At 40.7% G+C, this 21,794-nt stretch overlaps 3 protein-coding genes across 5 annotated transcripts in view; 2 read left to right on the forward strand and 1 right to left on the reverse strand.

Moving 5' to 3' along the window:
• rabgef1 (RAB guanine nucleotide exchange factor (GEF) 1) lies at positions 1-13,134 on the reverse strand. Of its 2 annotated transcripts, none has more exons than XM_014333826.2 (9): positions 13,002-13,134; positions 8,418-8,600; positions 8,015-8,211; positions 6,248-6,411; positions 6,060-6,141; positions 5,788-5,920; positions 5,210-5,301; positions 2,919-3,175; positions 1-968 (listed from the first exon to the last, which is right to left on the reverse strand). In XM_014333826.2, the coding sequence occupies exons 2-9, from the start codon at positions 8,594-8,596 to the stop codon at positions 558-560; spliced, it is 1,515 nt and encodes a 504-aa protein (XP_014189312.1). In that variant the 5' UTR covers positions 8,597-8,600; positions 13,002-13,134; the 3' UTR covers positions 1-557. The 2 variants fall into 2 exon arrangements, with proteins under 2 accessions (XP_014189312.1, XP_042077357.1); XM_042221423.1 differs by lacking the exon at positions 13,002-13,134 and adding an exon at positions 11,435-12,095.
• Positions 13,135-15,991: 2,857 nt separating this feature from the next.
• On the forward strand, positions 15,992-19,176 carry LOC102290281. Its single transcript, XM_005923184.3, has 3 exons — positions 15,992-16,414; positions 17,501-17,803; positions 18,036-19,176. Exons 1-3 carry the CDS (start codon positions 16,103-16,105, stop codon positions 18,663-18,665), a joined length of 1,245 nt encoding a protein of 414 aa, XP_005923246.1. The 5' UTR covers positions 15,992-16,102; the 3' UTR covers positions 18,666-19,176.
• A 693-nt stretch (positions 19,177-19,869) lies between these two features.
• The window catches only part of ttc3 (tetratricopeptide repeat domain 3), a 27,889-nt gene continuing 25,964 nt past the window's right edge, over positions 19,870-21,794 (forward strand). Inside the window, exon 1 of one of the 2 annotated variants that reach the window (XM_005923152.3) lies at positions 19,870-19,977. The gene's annotated coding sequence lies outside the window, so the exon portion shown is untranslated. The remainder of the gene's footprint in view (positions 19,978-21,794) is intronic. The other variant, XM_005923153.3, reaches the window with a different exon arrangement.

Here is a 21,794-nt window from a genome sequence, read left to right on the forward strand (position 1 = left end):
CCTAATAAAGTTCCTATTTTCTTCTAAAATGACCATTGACCACACCTTTTTTGATGAACCTACTAAATTTGGTTTCAAATGTATTTGATTTTTCTTTGTTTTGTTTTGTCCATTTGGTGTTGAATAAAAGTGAACTGTGCAACATAACTGCAGAAACCTCGACAGCTAAAAGCCAAAACTGAGCTGCCAAATACAGTTCCTGCAGTTCCATAAATGGCCACATGAGGCAGTCTCATAAATGGAGACTGTCAGCATAAACTTCCATGTAAAATGCCCCAAAATACAACAAACGTATACAAAAAGAAATGTTCCATAGCTCATGCATCCCTTGTTAACAGTTGTACGTGGAGTGTGTTTTTATAGTTACAGTTATAATAATAATAATAATAATCAAATAAAAGCAGCTTCTCCCTGTAGCTCACCCCTCTCTCTTCCTTTTTCTGACTGAAATGACTTCACTTTAAATTTAAGGTGCAGAGGCTACTGGGAAACTCCCATTTTCAAAGTAAAGTACCTTCATGGCATGCGAAATGCTTCTTCTCCCTTTACTGACTTTACTACCCTGCGAACACCTGGGGGGTCAGCGGCGGCGGCAGGTTGTCGTTGTCTATGTTGTTGGCATCAATGGAAGAAACTGTGCAGGTCAGCGGATATTTTTCCAGGATGTCGTTCACCTCCCGCTGGACGCTCTCGGTCCAGGAGAGCAGGTCAGCCTGGAGGCTCTGAGCGGCCTCCATCACCTTCTCCTGCCGGCTGCTGATGGTCGACAGCTGCTCCAGATTGTGGTTGAGCTGGGCCAGGACAGGGTTGGTGGCAGCCACGCCAGCTCCTGGACCGGTGTGGGGCCACTCGCCCTCTGCGCTGCTGCATCTTGGCGAGGCTTGGCCCGACATGTAACGCTCAAACTCCTCCGGGGAAAGATTGAGAGACTGAGCGTCCAACTTCTCGATGAAGGCAGCTGCACAGCACTAAAAAATAAAAATGTATTAATTAATTTTTAAAAAAAAAAGAAAACCAACTGAAATCATGGATGATTTTCTGACAGCACGTCAAACTGAGTCACAGAGAGCCAGATGGCCTTATGTTACAAGGGTTAGTCCAACATTTTGGGGAACAAGAGTGCATGACGTGACAATTATGCTTCTCTAAAGAGTCACATAAACGTCTCTGCAGGCCTCATTTAAAGCCTGTTAGGATGCAGGTATAAGCACACGTGACAATTAAACCAACTCGGAAATATACTCACCGGCTACAATATCAGATACACCTGTTCAACCACTCGTTAATGCAAATATCTAATTGGCCAATCACATGGTATCGACCTGCCAAGCATCATAATAAGGACAAAACATGACATAAGAGAAACTGAACGTGGCATGGTCGTTTGCCCGAATATTTCAGTAACAGATTATCTGCTGGGATTTTCCCACACAGCCAAAGGAAGCGGTCAGTTCTCTGGGAGAAAATGAGGAAGCCAAAGGTCAGAGGAGAATGACCAAACTCCTTTGAGCTGTTAGGAAGGCAACAATAACATAAATAACTACTCATTACAACCAAGATGTGCAGAAGAGCATCTTTAAATTTACAGCACATCACACCTTGAAGCAGATGGGCTACTGCAGCAGAAGACCACACCGGGTGTCGCTCCTATCAGCTAAGAATAGAAAACTGAGGCTACACTTCACACAGGATCACCAAAATTGGACAACAGAAGATTGGAAAAATGTTGCCTGGTCTGATGAATCTCGGTTTCTGCTGTAACACTTGGATTGTTCCTACTATGCCGTGAAGATGCAAGAATGGGATCCTAGCAAAGTATAACTAATAAAGTGGCCTTTGAGTGTGTTTGTTGTTCTGCTTAGCTTTGTGAGGAAGAGCTTGTGTGGCTCTGTCTGAAGGCCATGCGATTGCACCTATCAGTGCCTCTAAAACTGGCAGATAAGAAATAACCTTATATAATGCTTGTTTCTTTAAAAGAAAAAAAAGCAGACAGAGACGTTTAAGCCCTTCAAATCTGAAAAATGTATTTGTCTATGACATAACACTCATTAAATACTCCATACTCCCACATATATTTGGATATTATTCATTAAGGGGTTTAATTACATTTGGACAAACTGTGCCGTCAGTAAAGGGAACTAAGTGCACGAATAGCTCAGCAAAGACAATAAAGAGGCGCTCCACATTCCCAGCATTTAAGGCACATCTTGAACAGTGGTCTTATGTTATGTAAATTAGCAGGTTTGCTAGGTTTGGTGTATTGATGTGTTGGCTGCTAAATAACCACTGAAATCTTTACTCTGATTTTACAGTTATAACACAAAACTTATTTCACTTTTCATTATCTGGATTTATCAATTTTTACTGTAAAATCTCTCAGAATCCTCCAAATTTAACTTTCAGAGACTCAAGTAAAAAATAAAAATAAATAATTAATCCGTTCACAATAAAATCCAACAGGAAGAAGCAGAAATTTGTCACAGTTTAGAAGCTTTGACCAAAAAATGTTCATGCATAATGTTTGCCAATTTAGCTTAAGTATACAAAAACACATTAAATCGGCTTTTCTGCCACCTGAAGCAAACACACTTCTTAGGTAAAACAACACAAATCGATTCCTTATAATGAATCCTGGAAGGAAATTACTGACACTACAACTACACGTTTTTTTTCTCTGTGCATTTTTTGTTAGTTTGGGTTTATTTACTCAATGCACTGAATTCTTTCAAGTAAAGCAGCTCAGACTCATTGCCTTTCTCGTGCATGATGTCATTGTGCTCTCATGAACAATCACCCCTCAAAATCTGTTGGTGAGGCAGGAGAAACACTATTACAGACATGTTAAACTACCCTCATTGGACCCCAGGTCATCAGCTCGAACAGGCTTTGAAGTAGGACAAGAAGAAAGAAAAACAGACCAGGTTGGTGAAGTAGTATCCATCCTCTCCGGTCATCAGCCTGCTGGGGTTGCAGAATCGGGTGATGTACTGGATGTTGGACTGAAGTCGTGGAGGATTAGCCTTCAACACGATGTAAATGAGCGCGGGGAGAAAGTCGTCGGCGGACGCCGGCTCGTTCTTGGTGATCCTAATAGCGCTGAAGATGTGTTTACTGCAGTGTGTGATGCAGGCCAGTTTGTCCCGAGGAACCCTCTTCGAATCCATCTCAATGATATCTGGAACAGACCAAGATTCGCTCATGAAGGCTGAAACAAAGAGCTAATCAGGTCACACGTTTATTAAGTAAAACTTATTTGTTCTGCTCTGGAGGTAAAATATATATAAGGATGATTTACAAATGACTTATTTCCATCCTGGCACTTAAAGAACATTATATATTCACAGCAGAGCGTCTGTCTTCACCATCTGCAGCACCAGACGTCGCACGGCGCTGCCAGATCAAATCCATTAGCAAGTTAAGCTCATTTCTACACATGAAGGATGGATGGAGCGACTGTTTGAAAGCCATACAGCTCAGTTTTAAAGACTACAAAGACAAGAAAAACCTCTTCAAAGGCAGACAAAAGGCTGCTTATTTCTCAAAGGAGAACATAGAAAAAAGAGCAGATATACACTCTTTTTCCACAATATTAAGAACACCTGCCTGAAACAGCCTATGTCCCCTCTGGGCTACAAAAACCATCAGGAGGTGTCCTGTGGCTCATATCCGTTGGGATAGGACCCTGTAGATAGGCAGTGGCTGATAGGCTTAACTTAACTGTGTGAAACTGTCTCTGTTCTTTGGATTATTGAACTTTAGTAAATGATTAAACTTCAGATAAAAACTCACTAGGTTTACAAGAACAGCCAGTCAACTGCAATGCACACAGCATTATTGCCTCAGGCCCAAGATGGAAAGGTTGCCAGCGTCATTAAAGGGGGCAAGTTTCACTGACCCCATCGCCCTTCTAGATGTGTGTGGATGCACTGAGCGGGACAAAATGTTGTTTATTTGGAGTTTAAACAACAGAAATGGTTAAAATGTTCAATAAACTATATTTTCTGACATAATTTTGTAATATAATGTATACTTTATTTATCCCTGTATAGAAATTACTCTCTGCATTTAACCCATTCACTCTAGCGAAGCAGTGGGCAGCCAATCCAGCACCGAGGGAGCAGTGTGTAGGGACGGTACCTTGCTCAGGGGTACCTCAGGATAGCCATTCAGTGGATTTTAACCCACGACCTTCAAACCACTCTACCTACTCAGCTATCCCTGCCCCTAATTTTGATAAATATTTGCAGACATTGATGTAAAGATGTGCACAGTCAGGATTTCTCAGTCTGCACCTTTTCCCATGCTGCATCACCTACAATTTTAATAAAAGACTCATAAATGGAGTAAATGAGTCAAACTAAATTTAAGTGAGTCTAAGCAGTGAAGGTGAACCCTCATGGACTGCTGGCACATCTGTGTGTGAAGTTATAGACATGTTATAAAAAGGCATAATTCACAGAGGTCAAAGCCATGTTTTGTAGGTGGCTGTAAATATGGTTTTTAATGCTGTTAACTTTTAAGATTTTAACATGGGAGTCTATGAGGACAGAGCCACTTTTGGAGCCAGCCTAAAGTGGCCATCAGAAGAACTGCAGTTTTTAGTTTGGGGTTCTAATTCACATTTTCAATCACTTTCAGTAGCAGGGTTTCAGACCGCCAAGGTCTTTGGCTTTGACTGCAACGGATCCCTACAGGAGAGATGGCCCATATTCAGGTGGATTTATACATTTCGCTTCTGGAGATGGATGGATTGCAATTCTGGGAGCTTGGAAGCTCTTCATTGTGTTTCTCGAGCTGTTCCTCAATATTTTTCTGCTGAAATGGCGGGGTCTATTATCATTCTGGGGTAGGCCACTGTCTTTAAAGGGTTGGGAGTCATTTCTAGGTTTCCAACAGCATGTACCAGGCGGGTGACAGATGTCCACTTGACTTCCAGCACCCAGTGACTCTGTGGTTTGTAACCATTTTCTGTACAATTTTACTTGGATTTTTAACTCCCCGAAACTGTTTTAATGAGGACACATTGTGTGCGGCAGAAACAAGTGAGGACAGCAGTGATACTCATGACCAATCATTTATCTGATGGAGTAAAACATTCACTCTTTTTTAACTCAGATTTTGGTCTCTGTGAAGTTCACGACAAAACTGCAAAACGACAGCACCGCTAGGATCAAGCGCAATCAAACAGCGCGTCTGAGCGCTCGCTGACCTGTTATCGCTTTCACCACATTCTCAGAGACTTCCGGGATTTCTTCATCCATGGACACACAGAGCATCTGGATGGTCACCCAGTGCAAAGCCCTGCAACACAGAGAATCAGAATCAGAGACAAAAAAAAAGGCATACAAACATTGTGTTCATTCACGTAAGCCTGACACTCTTATTTTTTGTATTTTGTGTGTCTGCATATGATGTAACCATACACATTTGTTACAGTCACTTCGCTCCAGGGTGACAAACACATCAGACACGTGCAGTCAGCAGCTGCCACTGTGCTTCCAAATGTAAGAAAAACACAGCTAAAAATGGCTATTGTGTAATCAACTGCACAGACTCAGAAAGCATTCAGACTGAAGTTTTCACAGACGGATGAAGATTAAAGGCGAGCGCTGGGCACTGAGGCTTTCTATTCACCAGGCACACACACAGCTTACACATAAAAACCCCATGTTTGCACAAAATCTAATGCCAAAGCCAGGAAAATCCACAAAAATGACAATGTGACATAAAATATTATATTCTAAAAACACCAGGCTGTGCTGAGTTGTTCAGTCCAGGAAGAACCACCTTATCCTGTTCTGTGTGGCCAAGTCCTTCCTCTCGTCATCAGTGGTTTCTGGACAGAAAACGCTCTTGTACAGACGAGTCATGATGTACTTTTCCACTTGGTCCATCACCTGCTCCACAGACTCAGAGGAGCCTGGTGAACAAAGGCACATTAGAGCATATAAAATACTGCTTGTGCTGCCATCTAGTGGCTTCTCAGACTGTTTGCATTGAGAATGTCTTAATGATTGTTATAAATACTTGAGGTAAAGTTGCAACTTCTGCAATCCTACCTTTAAAGTGAGTCATCAGGCGGTCGGCCAAATTCTGGTAGAAATCTTGAACGCACTCTGACAGCTCATCGGCACCCAGGTCCTGTTGACAAAAGACCTTAGAAGGTTCTTCGCGTGGAAAGTCATGGAAACATTCAAAAGTAAACGACTGGTGTCATTGAGTCAATGAGCGTCAGAGTACGTCGCACCTTCTTGCTTGACATGTTCACGAGGAAGACTCGGCACTGCTTGTGGATCTCCCGGCCGGGCTTCTGGAGGTTTTTCAGGAAGTCCACAAAGTCTTTGGACACTTGGTCCGTATCGAAGCTTGCGTGGCGGCTGATGGACGGACTGGTTTTACCTTCTTGGGTTTCTAGTTAGGAAAAAAAAAAATCACGTTTAAAATAAAAAAAAATAATTCTCCCCCCAATAGGTGTATATGTGTAGGTACTTCAGATAAACATGTATTACTTACTCTCATCATAGGACACATAACTCCCTACACAGCTGTCATGCCACTAAATAATTGCAAGAATTACCTCTTCAGAGCAAAATCTTTAAATTTCACAGCAAAACACCAAAAAATGTTTTTGTCATTTGTCACAAGTTATTATAAATGCTGTGCAACATCAAGTGTGGATGAAGGAGTGCCCCCCCTTACACCATCAGAGGAACTCAGGACACTTGTAATGTCCATTCACTGAACACTGTATTAAGTACAACTTAACTTAAAGAGATTAGACTGTGAATGGATGGAAGTAATTGGCAACAATACTCAGCTAGGCTGTGGGCTTTAGATGATGCACAGTTGGTACTAAGGAGCCCAAATGTGTGGCAAGAACATATCCCGGACACCGGACACATCCTGAACCACTGATACAGGGCTGGGTGGTTCATGCTTTCATGTTGTTTACACTAAATTCTGACCTTACCACATGCCACAGCAGAAATCAAGACTCACAGACCAGATAACATTTTTCCAATCTACTATTTTTTAAAAATTTTGGTTAACCTATGTGATTTGTAGCCTCAGCTTCCTGCTCTTAGCTGAGAGAAATGGCAGTCAGGGTGGTCTTCTGCTGCTGCTGCCTATCTGCTTCAAGGCTCCACATGCTGTGAGCTCAGAGATCCTCTTCTACAATAACTATTTGAGTGACTGTTGCCTTCTTATCAGCTCAAAGCACTCTGGCCATTCTCCTCTGACTTCCTGCAAGATTTTCTCCTTTTCAAACTATATTTGTTAAACCCTAGAGATGCTTCCAGCAGATCAGCAGGGTCTGAAATACTGGCTCATCTAGTACCAACAACCATCCCACGTTTAAAATCTTTTAAATCACCTTTCTTCATCCTTCTGATGCCTTGTTTGAACTTCAGTTGTTGTTATCCTCTGACCAACAACTGCATGATACCCCTAGAACAACAACATCTGTTTCTACCTTAAGATTTAAAAACAAAGGAAAGCTATAAACATTTAAATATTACTTTCAGGTTCTTTTAACTGAATGGACTGAGAAAAACAGCAATTCTCCTCAGCTTTGGCAGCCAAAGCAAACTAAGCTTTATGCAAACTAAGCCATTTTTTAATGTGGCAAGCAGCTGGGTGCTCTGATGACAGGGGAAGAATATAGATGTTGTTCTTAGGACAGAAACCACTTTCTAAAGTCAGCATGTGCTTCCCGAAGTCTTCATTTTTCTTGGGACCTCCAGCTGTATATTAAACCACCACTGATGACTTATCATCAGTAACCATCCTCATTTGCAGAGCTGTTATCACCACAACCTTCCACCTTAAAAAATGTTTACAACCTCCTGCAGTTGCTTATTATTGGCATGGACGTGGTAAGACACTAACACCAATATACACCTAATCCCAACCCCTGACTATTTCAGGCTAAAGCATGCAGCTGCGAGTTGATCAACAAAACACTCACAAAGCACCCCAAGTGCACACACATTGATGTTAATGAATGTGATACCTTTTTTAGAAGCAGTTCGTGACGAAGGGCTGAAGAACTTCTTGACGGTGGTCACTTTCCGAGTCTTTTCATTGGTTTTCTTCTCCTCAAACTTGGAGAAGGGACCCAGCGAGGCATGTCCGGGCTGCGGGGGCGTTGTGGACTGAGTCTGCACACCGTGACTGCTGGCATACGCTGCCTCCTCCTCTCGTTGCAGCCTGGAACCAAGCAAAGTTGATTAGAGGGGAAACAATAAGCTTGCAATGAGCATGTCTGTTTCTTTTCAAATGAATGCACCTGGTGATTTATAAAGTGGTTCATTCATTAATGGAGCTATTTAGCACAATGTTCTGTCTTTCTGCTTTTAGCCTCTCTCACACTTTGCTTTCCTCTGGAGACGTTTGAGGACTGCTAAAGGTCTTACTTTTCTGCCAGTGCCCAGTCATCCTGGATCTGTTTCTGCCGTACCCGCTGGTACTCCTCCCTCCAGCACTTTGAGCACAGGCCCTGCCAGGCTGCGTTGCCATAGTAACCGCATCCTTTTTTGCACAGCAAGTCTGATTGGTCCACGTGTATCCCCCGTCGCTCCGTCCGCTGACTCATAATGCTGGACGACACGGGATGAAAAATTCATCATCTGATTTATTAGTGTGTTTGTATGCGCTGCTGGTCAGACCCATCTCCCCGCTGCTGCCTGCTTATGCAGCTCAGATTATTAAACAGTTTACACACACAGTTAAGGCAGGAATAACATGCCAGTCCAGCAGCGCTACACTAATAAAACTCTGCAATAAAAATGGAACGCTCTAATTATCGAGTTCTTCCGCAACACTCAGACACAGACTAAAATAAAAACAGTCTTAATACACACTCTTCGTAACTCAGTTTCACTTTGTCTTTCTCCTCTCCTTACTTCCCAGCATCCATGATTTCTTCCACCTTTTCCTGTATCTTAGTCCATCACAGGAAAGTTGAGAGAAATCAAAGGATGAAAAGTTATTTTAGCACCCTCTGGTGAATTTTTGATAATTTACAGTTTCTATTTTTACCCATATATAATAACTTCTAAGCATTATTTTTAATTTTCTGTTTGATTAGTATTTGCTTATGCAATTAACCATAGACTGTATATAAAAGATGGACCTGAACCATATGGCAGAGTGCCTTAAACCTGCAGCTCTTCTAACAGCCAGCATGACCTGCAATCTGTGTCTCAAACTCGTCTATCTAACAGTATTATTATTCATGATACAGAGAATAAAAGCCTTGACTTGGATGAATGCTAATTATTTTTTCACTGCAGTGTGGTTTCAGAACGTGCTTTGAAAAGATTTTCTATAACCAAGACTTTAAGTGGGGATTAGCTACTCAAGAGGTGTGACTAAAGGGACACATACCACATTTACCACTGTAACAACTTCCATGATGGATCTGAGTGACTATCAATGTGTCAAATGTCAGCATGTACACATTTCTGCTTGTTGTTTAAATAGTCAATGTATATTCGCACTAAGCAGCAGGCAACCATAATGGGGTTGGCGATCCTGACAGCAGATAAACCCTAACCTGCCTTTAATTCATGGCATTGTTCAAAAGAAACTTTGGTCTGTGACGCTGTAGAACACAAAGCCAGTTTCACTTGTTTATTACCTCTAACTATGATCTAAGAGTTACCTGCTCCCCAGTATGAAGATTTGCATGTCCTATTCATAGTTTTACAGCTCCAAGAGCAGCAGGTGAAAAACAAACTTAGTCAGCATCTAATGCCGCGAAAGAATAGAGAATTATAAAGAACAAAATGTGAGAATACACAAGGAGGAAAGCCAGAAATCACTAGAAATACAAAAAGCTACACAGACGACACAACAAAGGAAAACTGAGAATAAAACTGAAATAAGATTAACTTGACTTGAACGAAGAAAGAGGAAGGCAGGGGAACGCCTAAAGTCAAAAGACAAACAGGCGAGAGAAGGAGGAAGTGAATGAAAACACAAAATGGGAACTAGCTGAATACGACCCTCAGTCACAGGTAACTAAAGCTAACAGAGTCTAAACAGATGTAAGAATACAGCGTAGCTCAAACCATAAACAGCCCAAAGAGCAGATCAGAAAATAAAATATCAATATGCTTTTTGTGATATTATTGTTTGGTGGTGTGCCGTGTGTATTTTCTAATGTGAAATATGTTCTGTGGCTCCAAAAGGTTGGGAAACACTGACCTAAAGCATAGATATACAGACGACCCACTCCAAAGGTGAACCTAAAATGCAAGGCTCTAATGACAGGTTCTCAGAATCAGTAAGAATCATGAGCTCCCAAAATGCAGGGAACACGACACTGCAGGCAAAAGATGGCTGCAAATGACAATATGCAGCAAAGTGGAAAAACACTCATCAAAGCAGGCTGTTTTGTTTGCTATGTAGAAATCTATTGTAGTGGAATATCTATTCATTCTTTTTTTTTTTAAACCAACTGCCTTTTGTTCTGTTGCTTTTTTGACATTATCTACTAAACTAGGGGGTGCTCACGCAAGGCAATCACACTTTTAAGGTTGTAGCACATAAACTTTGGAACAGCCTTTCTCAGCCTATCAGGTTCTATCAGGAATCTTAAACTTGCTAAAAATTCATCTTCATAGGTTAGCTTTTCTTCATTACTGTCAGTTAAGTCAAATGGCACAGCAGGCCAAATAGCACTAAGTGGAAGTGGAATTTAATAATTTAACCAGTTTTATTACATCTGATTGAATTACATCAGTCTGAAAACATGAGAATGAGAATATTGCACATATTACAGCAATTTTATTTGTTTCAGTTCTCACTTTGTTCAATTTAACTTCATAATTATTCTATAAATGTTGCATGAACAGCAGTAATAAATGATAATGGGATCGCTGTGTTTCCTGAATTATTTCTGCATAAGAAATAATTCTTTGGGTTTTTTTTTCGTTTAGCAGATGATGCAAATACAGAAACTACTACAAACTAAATTAAAACTAAAGTGAAACACGTGAACTCACACAGAAGCTAGCTGAAACTAAGAAGATGTAAAAGCAAAGATTTTAATAATAAAAATTAAAACTAATGAAAAATGCAGTGTTCGAGGCCTCTGAGCAAGCATTCAAATACATCAGAATTACTGTTACCTATGATGTCATGTACTCAATTATCTATATTAGTCTAAGCATCCACTGGATTATTGTGGGTGGTGATGTTTTCCTCCAGTTCACAGTTATCCTATAGCGCTCTGAGGAAGTACAAACACCATAGGAACATAGTAACAACTGCCAATATCCCCGGATTATTGGACAGGCCCAGAAGACATGATCCCCAATGAACCTGCAGCTCCTCCAATCTTTATCTGATACTGAGACCTGAGAGTCTCTAAAAACTCTAATTTATTCTTCCAATCAAAATTTTTCCCATAGATTACTACTAATACCTTTGTGACAATTCATACACATGTCCACCCGGGCGCTGTCCTCAGTGGACACACTTAATCCAAGCTCGGAGTCTAAGGAGCTGGAAAGAAAAGCGTCTGGACTTCTCTAAGTTGCTTGAAGACGTTTCACCTCTCATCCAAGAAGCTTCTTCAGTTCTAGGGTCAAATGGTGGAGAGTCCCAGATTAAAGCCCTATGCGAGTGTCCCCCCAAGAGAGACATGGGCCCCCTGTTGATCCTCTACTGAATCACAGGAGCCCAGGTGTGAAAATGGGTGTAGGTCACAGTCAGCTAAGGTTTCAGGTGAACCCGCTGTGAAACCTAGCCCCACCCTATCATTAATCCAAGCTCCCACTTTTCTTTTATATTGAGGCTGTTTTCTATTTATAGCACATCACACATGTAAGTGTCCCAAGTCCCAAGTTGAAAGTGTGTGTGTGTGTACACACAAATTAATAAATCATATTGACCTACTAATAAGAATGAGTACTTTAACTCTTTAAGTATATTTTGATGCTAAGACTGATTAGCAGGGTGTGACTTTTACTGGACTTCTTATTGCATGATCTGATATCGTGGTATTGGTGTTGTTCCCAGATCAACATAGTAAATGTTGTTCCAGGATCAACATTGCAAGTGACCAATCAGAATGTTGTGGCGTCATACTTTTGCGACTTCAGGAAAAACCGCCCTAAAACAAAAAACTGTACTTAAGCTGCGAGAAACCGCCTCTGTCCGCTGATCAACGGACCCTGACCCCAACCCTTTAATAAACGCTAAGCAGAATTGATATTGTCCTTGCAACACTGGAATTTCATAAATGCACGAATGGCTTGGCGCGCCAAAGAATAACGTCACAACAATGAGATTAGTCACTTGCAATATTGATCTTGGAACAACATTTACTATGTTGTTCCAAGATCAACACCAACGCGACGATATCAGATCATCCACTTCTTATTCAAGACAAAACAATGTTTAAACTCTTCTGCAGGACACAGGGCTGCAGCGGTTTCCACATCTGGTTTTCTCCTGATCAAGCATTTTGATTTGCTGTGGGCCCCCCACTGCCGTGATCCTGGGCGCTGCCCTGTCCATTACAAGCATAAGAGGGCCATGAACGCTCTTGCAACTCCCGACACCCCCCAGCTGCTTCTTTGTTCCAGCTTCCAAAAGACGGTTTGTTAAACCGTTATTACGTTCCAGCTACAGCTTCAGGGCAGATTTAAAGCTCCCGAGCAGTTCAAACAGTGAAGAATGACCCGCCTTATGAAAATGTTTCGCTACCCTGTATTTTTGTATCACCCAAATCTCTCACGGGTGGTCGATTTAGCTAAGATCAGACCGTCGCAAATACACACAAAACAAATTTCAGCCCTCCTTCAAGTCCTTAAAGCTTTCAATCAGGTTTCCCTTTCAATTTTTCTGGAGTCTGGAGGTCATCGAGCAGCCAGTCCAGCTGTGTTTTAACGGCCGTCGCAGGAAAATAAGGCAGCTAAATAAAAATATTACTTGTTTTGTTACTTTTTGAACACGCCGTGTGCCCGCTGTGCCGATCAGGTACTCACCTGTTTGTGATTTCACCGTCCAGGAGCTGGAAACAGACCTCCGCCTCCGATGCGTTTGTGCCCGGTATGCTGACCAGACCGTGAGGGTCCGGACGACTACGTCATCACGCAGACAACACGGAAGTCCGGCAGCTACGCGATATCTCATTTTAACTACCCAGAGCGGAAGTAGAAACGTACAAGACTCTCCTAACCAAGGATTGTGGTTAGAGTGCCTTCAGTTTCAGATGGAGGACTTATTTTAAAGGATGGGTTATTGTTGTCATATTGATGAACAGGCTGAGATCATACACAATATGCAGTTTCGACTTTCTCACTTTTCGCGCACCCATTGACTCTCTCGTCCTTACATGTTCATTGTAATTTACACCTCCCAGAAGAAAGGCGCAAAACCTTCACATAAAGTGTTCTTGTAAGTTAACAACAGATCTGAAACTAAACATTTTGAAGTTGGCAGACCCCTGGGGTGCACGTCTGAAACCGTTTACATTCATGTTTACAACAGTTGCCTCAAAGCGCGTTAAGGCAACTGTTGTTGTGATTTGGAGCTCTAAAAATAAAATCGAATAGAATATGAATTCAATATAGAAACGAGACTCTGCATGCTTGTGGAACTGTTATGTATAATTTGTCTGGAAGAAAGCTTCTTCTCTCGAAAAAGTACATCATAACATCTGAGCAAACCGCACGACTTCTTGGACGTCGTGGGGTTTCTTGGCCAAACAAGTGAAGATGTTTGGCCATAATGTACAGCACCATATTTGGAGAAAACCACAGCATTTCAATGCAAAGCTCTTATACTGTTCCTCTGTTATCTCACTTCCCATTTTATTTTGGTATGGGAAGTGAGATAACAGACGATCTCTCTTCCACTTTGTCCTCAATTTTATTTCTAATGTCTCATTGTCTTTGATTAGTTTCACCTGTTCGTTGTTCTCCAGCTGTGCTTCATCGTCCGGATTAACCTTAAGTGTTTTCTGTGATTATTAATAGCCCTCAATTCCCCCTTGCCAGTGTCTTAATTTACCCTGCTTGTTGTTCTTGTGTGTCCCTACTCAACAGTCATGCTTTTGCCCTGGAGAAGTGTATTTGGGACTTTTACCTTTGATCTTTAATAAAGGTGTTTTTTTTTTTTGTTTATCTTGTTTACTTTGGAGTCCTGCATTTGGGTCCTGGACTGCACAGAGTACCATAAAAACTTTAAACTCAAGACTTTGAATATTATAAACGGAAAAACTGAAGAGAAATTTAATGTATGGACTGTATAGAGAAAGTATGCTGTTCATTCTGTATATGAAAAATATAAACAGAATCTTGAGGAGCTTAAACAAATGGGCAAGAGTCTGATGTCACTTTCCTAGGCCCAGCCAAGAAGTGCTGTTAGCTAAATATTAGGACTGAAAAATGAGCTTGGTGGTCTTTGGTATGGTCTTTTATTTGAGCCTCAGACTTTGCCGAAGGGCAGCACAGTAAATTCATCCCAGTGAACCTTGTTTATTGACATCGAGGTTAATGATCAGTGTTTGTGTCTAAATGTCGATCTAATTACAAAAGAGCTCAGATTTTGATTACGTTTATTTATTGACCTTTAAATAAACCTGGCACTTCTGACTTCTGGAAGGCTAGATTTAATTTTATCAAAGCTCTCAGGCATTTTATCATTTTCAGCACTTTCAAACAAAGCAGTCAGGTACAAGGAATTTAAAAATATTTGTCTTGAAAAAGAGAAAAAGAGACCCAATCTGAAGCTAAAACAAGACCAGATGGACAGAAAAATAAAGCCTTATCAGACTCCAACAGTGAGATAAACACGGCATGACATCCACTTAAGTAATTAATCTATTAAAGAATATTAATGAGATATTGGTATAAAGAACAGCAGGATGATGTCATAACAAAATGAAATTATTGGCTTATATGCTTTAACCACATTGATTCCAACATAAAAACAATTCAACTATTCTTTGTCTACAGAAAAGATCAACTTTCCTCTGCCTTGAGGCAAGTGACTGAAGAGACTACCAATGAGAGTGAAGGGTGTGATTGATTGACACATGAAAGGATGGTAGAGGGTTACCTAGGCCCCCACTTTCGGTGGGGATGCCCTGACAGGCATTTAAAAAATATTACTCTACTCCTCTACTGCTGCCATGTCTTCTTCTGTCCCTCATTTGTCCAGGTTCCACAAGTGTTTTTAGGGACACAGTGCACACCATAGGATATGAGCTAACAGATCTTGTGGAATCACCTTGCTAGTCCAAAAATGCAATTTATCCCTGTCAAATGTCAAATCTTTGGAATTTCTTGTAGATTCAACTAAAGAAATGTGAACAAAGTTTTTTTTTGAAGGAAGCAAAATGTTAAGAAATGAGATACAGTATACTGTGTGTATGTAGATAAAAGAGAAACAGCTCAAGCAGAACATTATATACAGAAAAATCACATTTAAAGTAACTTATTCTTTTTATACTGAATTTATTCCTCAGCTCTTCAAAAGACAGAAAAACCTCAGAGTTTTGATCATACAAATCTTAGATACAAACCATGAGAGGTATGGACTCCTTGCTTCTCTGCTTCCTTTTTGCCCCAGCAATAAAATCTATGAAAGATTTTTGACTTCAGTGATTGACTGAACATGATGAGAGTGATCTGACTACTGAGGTGAACCAGACTCGAAATCTTCAAGGATGAAGGGAAGTGAAACCAACCCACTGTTACGCTTCTCTTTAAGGGTACAGAAACTGCTTTCTTTGTAGAAATATAAATAGTTTGATGCTAAAATGAGCACCAAACCACCTGCTTCTGCTGTTCCACTCCTACTTCTGCACATTTAGAGACAGGAAATTAAAAAGCACACAAGAGAGTCACTGTTTGACTCAAACAGCTTTGCACCAACATAAAAAACAAGCTTTTTGTGCAGCTACATGTATGTGTGTAAAAACTTTGTTTTATTTGAGCAAATGGTTCGCTCATTAGTGTTTTTGCTCATGAGTTCTTTTATAGGACTGGCCGTGCTGATAACATCCTTCGGACTGGGTCAAATAAACACACAGTGGGTTAGAAACACTGATAACACTGAGCACACACAGACAGATTCAGCCATGATCCTGACGGGCCGCAGTTTGTGTCTTCCTTCTCGAGCCACCGTCCAGGAGCTCTTCTCGGTGGCTCAAGATGCCAGCATCATCCCTGATATCTCCTTGGATCCTGTTCTCACCACCTTCCTGTCGCTGGATTCGTCAGCAGCGTTGCAGCATCAGTACAACTTCTTACAGCGGAGCATGAGCATGGAGCAGCAGAGCACGTTCAACCTCAACCTGACGGCGAAGCTGGGGGGCAGCAGGGTAACCTGTGGAGGAGTGGGGGTTGTAGCTCTGGCTCTGTCCATGCTTTTTGATCAGGTTGCTCAACAGGTATGTAAAACTGTTGCATTTTGTCTAATGTTAGTGTGAGATTATTTTTTATTATCATCACTTTCCCCCTCTTTGCTGTGTCTGTGTTCCCACTTTCACTTTACATCCTGTTTTAGTTTGAAGGTCCAATCTTCATGTGATTTTGTTGCCTTTTTACTTCCTACACTACCCCCAATATTATACCTTTTACATCCTTCTGTCTCTTTGGTATATCATCCTTTCTCATTTCACTGTTTGTACAACTATAGAACCCTCCTTCCACCACAAAACTTTATTTTATTCATATATTTTTTATGTCATACATAATTACAAATGTTGACTTCCTAAATGGAACTTCTGACTCGAAAACAAGAAAATGAAAAGAAATTTTGAGTTATTAAGTCAAAATCTTAGGTTTTGTTTTTAGGATTATAGTTTAACATTTTCAGTTTTGTTTTGCCCACCATAAATAAATAAATACATAAAATGAAAAACATTTGATTTTGGGTTAGGACATCTTAGTTGGACAGTAGTGCAATATGTGACCATTGCAGGCTACACTTTAGAAATGGCTCATGATCAAAGTAGCTATTCATTTTACTTGAATTTCTTCCTTCCTAAAAACTGTCCCTAAATCTACTTTCTTACCTCTTACCCTGAGCACACAGGGGAAAAGGGGAAGCGCCAGTTGTTTTAAGAGATTTGATCAGGCAATCCCGTGTCAGTAATAAAAATGAAGAGAGTGATTGTGGATAGAGTTGTATCCTCTATGGAAGCTCCTTTCCTAAGCATTTGGAGAATGTGTATCACTCTTTGCTCAAATGATGACTGCCATGCAGATACTTTGGTGTCATTTCACTCTGTTAGAAACCTCTCTAAGCAAAATGGACTACTGGAACGTACCCAAGGAGTCACAAATTCATGAAATAAAAAAGCCTTGTGTTTTTTCCCATTTTTCCTCTTTCTGGCTCTCTGTGTTTGGAGTTATGAGGTGTCTTTCTTTAATGTCTGAAGTACTCTATTGACACAAATACTACCTCATTTTCTGTCCGTGTTTGGGCCAGCGTGACAGTTTGTGTTATAAACTGTGCGTCGTATTCCAAACAGGTCCGAGCACAAGGATCAACAGAGGGTCCCTCGTTAACTCAACCATCCCGGCTTAAGAGGATTTTTGGCATCAGCAGCTCATCGAGAATCGGCTGGATTATCCACAGCTTCCTCACCCTTATCTCAGGCATCGCCAACAACCAGGATCAGATGGCTGAGACCACAGAGCTCTACGATAACTGGCTGAAATTTGAGCTTCTCGACCATTATGATAGGATGACCACAAGGAAGAGAATGAGTTCAGCGTCGATGCAGCAGTGGCTGACAGGAGCTGCAATTCACCTGCACATGAGAATCCACCAGGTCAGAACAGATAGATGAAAACACGTCCAGCTCAGGTTATGATAGTATGTGTTTACTGTAGTGCATCTGTACGCCTCTACGTTGTAAAATCTGCTTCGTATGTAGGTAAGTGTTTACATCCCATATTGCAGGTTCTTTCTCTCCCTTTAGATGATGGCACAAAACCAAAGCTACAGAGAACTTTGAGTGGGAGGTATTGAGTTGATTTTAAAGCACTTTCCTCTTCCCACAGGCCCGTCTGCAGTCTGTGCCATTAGGATCAGTTGAATCAATGCGCATTTCTTATAAGACGGGGTTAGCTCACCTGGTTCGGGGCTATACAGCCTACCTACGCGCAAACATCCAGGAGACTCCAGCTCCTGGTCCACAAAAACCAAGAACCAGTGCTGCCAACAGACCTAAACATGCTAACACATCTACTATAACCAATATGACATGCTCCAACAGCCTCCTTGTTAATGGTAGCCAGGTTGGTCCAAGTAATAAATCTGCCACACCCAGTTCAACTGCAGGAATTAACAGAGGCTGTAAAACTGATGAATCAGGTGGAGACTTTGGATTTAATGTCCTAAATGGAAGCAATGACACCACGATGACAGGAGACACCCTCTACACTTCATCCAGATACAGCAGGACGGAGGATGGCAGCATGCTTGGACTGTTAGTCATCGAGCCCTCGAGAAACGTGAGTCACAGTGTGCAGCATCACCCCTGTGAGTCTCCAGCCATACAAGAAGCTCTGGTGACTCGAATAATCAACGTGCAGGACCTGGAGAGCAACGGAAATTTTTTCCTGTATGCTGACGGAGTTTTTCAGAGCCTGCTAAGGCAGAGGGATGACTTCGAACTGAGGACAAATTAGACAAAAACAAATATCTGATTAGTCAGCCACAAAAACTAACACAACATTGTTACAGACAGAAAAGAACAATTGTGTTTCCTATTTTCTACCAGTGTATTAAACTGGGTCAGTTACCACATATATAAGACCCTTTCAATACAAATTTCGCACGAACAGTATGAAATTTTTCACGTAATTTAGGAAACAAATGAAAGTGTTTTCTTCAAACCGTCATCAAATGTCAAATGTCATTTCAAATTTGAACAGACCCTAATAAAAAACCTCACATTTGGAAAAAAGAACTAGTGACAGTTCTTAAATGGTATTGATTATTTTTCACAATAATGCAAACACAAACTATGTAAAATACTTTGAACATAAAATTCATAAAATTCTTAATCATAAAAACTATGGAAATGCAATTTTAATTCAGCTCTATTGCTGGATTGAGTAAACATGACAAGTTGTACCACAAAAGCAAAACTATTAGATACTAGTAGATAATCCAAAGAGAAGACAATAAAAAATATAGCACACATTGTAATAAATGAAACTGAGACTAACCTAAACAAAACGTAACATTGTATACGAGAAAATTAAACTGAAACTTAACATTTAATTAGAATTAAAACTGAACTTCAATGAGCAGTTTCCCACTGGAGACTACCTGAAATGAAACTGAACTAAAAACAAAACTTAACAATTAAGAATAATAAACGCAAATAAAACTGAAAAAGATAGTGTGAAATCTCATTATCATTTACTGAGTTACTTTATTTTTAACGTAATTTGTTTACCTAAAAATATAAATTAATAACAGCGCGTACATCTGTGGAGGTGCATCACCACTCCAATTGTACAGTTGTAGTTCAGCTCCGGATGCAGCAGGAGGCGCTATTCAACAGTGAATAGTAGTGAACGCAGCTAAACGGGTAAAATGATTTTTCTCTCCTTCTAGACAACAAAAGTGCACATTTTAGTTTAGTTTATGTAAGAGTAGTATTCATAATATTATTATAATATCATGACCGGTTTTGCTTGTAAGACGCTATGATTCAGCTAATGCTAATTTCCCTAACAGGTATTTTATTACAAAAAAATATTTTTTAAATAATTATATTTAATTTCGTAAGCTCTTTCACCAAATCAGGAAAAAAACCAAACAAACCCTGAAATAACAAAAATGTTTGTTGCAGGAAATTTACGCAATTCATTCGCGGGATCCGCCTACTTTGACGCATGCGTGTGTTAACCGCGCCTTCATTTCCGTACACTAGCATGAACAGGAGCAACGAGGGTTACTGTGAAGCATCCATACAGCAGTTATCATAAGGTACGTGTTTGAATTTCTGCTGTTTGTTATTTGTCCGTAATATTTTATTTCCCCCCCAGTAAAAAAACAACACCCAGCTACACTACGAGGCTGGCTGAGGGTGATGCTGGGAGGCGTCGCGCTAAAACAAAGTAGGAGAAAAAGTGCCAAAACGTTGTTGTACAGTCATTAACGTATGCCACGTTGTTAGAAAGTATGTGTAAGCTAAAGCTAATGTTGCTTACACTTACTGCATTGTGTTATATTTCCGCTACCAGCCGTTTAACATGGCTCTGTAAGCCACTACGTAGGTTAGCTCATATGCTACAGTGCTAACATTGTTATTGGGGCAAATTCCTGTGAGATTAGGTTTCAACTAGTAGGACAGTCCTCCATCTTTTTTGTTTTAGGTCGGAGGACCATGAGCTTCAAGCATGTCTAGTAATAACTCAGACTGTACCTGGGGTTGCCTGCATATATATTGGGCATCACCTCATGATTTTCATGTATCTTACATGCCCGCTCTCTGCGTAATGGCCTTACTATGTTGGAAGACTAGTTCACCACACCCGGTCACTGGATGTTGGGGAAACTGCAGTTTGGTTCTCAGTATATTCCCAAGTTGTGTAAAAAATGAATCCTTGAGAGGAGACTGCACGAGGAAGTCTGGTTCTGTTAGATAACACTGTCAATTGTATGTGTGGGTGTGGTGTTTAAAATCTTACTGAGCAAACAAAAGGGCAAACTCAGCCAGGGATGGCGACAGAGACAGTACAATATTGTCAAAAAGTCCGCTCATTCATTTATATTTTGCAGGTAACCAGACTTTATTTTTTCGAGTTGTCTTGAGTAGTAGTTTTCCAGGTTTTTCTTTGGATTATTTTTTCACTCATATTCAGTCCAGTTCTTGTACCTGACCACAGTGATATTTGAGAAGTGAAATGAAGTTTATTGGATTTACAGAAAGTGTGCAATAATTGTTTAAACAATCAGGCAGGTGCATAAATTTGGGCACCACAAAAAAAGAAATGAACTCAATATTTAGTAGAGCCGCCTTTTGCAGAAATTACAGCCTCTAAATGCTTCCTGTAGGTGAGAGTCTTGTGGTCGAAGGTATTTTGGACCATTCCTCTTTACAAAACATCTCTAGTACATTCAGGTTTGCTTCCCAGCATGGACAGCTCTCTTTAACTCACACCACAGATTTTCAATAATATTCAGGTCTGGGAACTGAGATGGGCACTCCAGAACGTTGTACTTGTTCCTCTGCATGAATGCCTAAGTGGATTTTAAGCAGTGTTTCGGGTTGTTGTCTTGTTGAAAGATCCAGCCCCGGCGCAGCTTCAGCTTTGTCACTGATTCCTGGACATTGGTCTCCAGAATCTGCTGATACTGAGGGGAATCCATGTGTCCCTCAATTTTACAAGATTCCCAGTCCCTGCACTGGCCACACAGCCCCGCAGCATGATGGAACCACCAAAAATTTGAGACAACTTAAGTAGTGGAATAAGAAGTGGCAAGCCTAAAAAAAATATCTATAGCGGATGAAGAATATCTGAAAGTCCATATTTTTCAGTATGACAATGATCCCAAACACACTGCCAGTGCTGTAAAAATATACCTGGATAGAAAACCACAAGGTGAAAAACTATCAGTCTGCCAGTTTGGCCTTCCCAGAGCCTGAACCACATTGAGACAGCGTGGGATTATCTTAACAGAGAACAGAACAAAAGGCAGCTGACATTCAGTGAGGTTATGGTGTGATAGATATTTTTTAAGAGCTTTTTTTTTTTTTCCACATAATATCTAAATAGTTTGAACATTTTATTGCAGAGAGG

This window comes from Haplochromis burtoni, unplaced genomic scaffold (genome assembly GCF_018398535.1).
Source record: "Haplochromis burtoni strain Fernald_Lab_line unplaced genomic scaffold, NCSU_Asbu1 Contig_66, whole genome shotgun sequence".
In the NCBI taxonomy this organism is placed as follows: Eukaryota; Metazoa; Chordata; class Actinopteri; order Cichliformes; family Cichlidae; genus Haplochromis; species Haplochromis burtoni.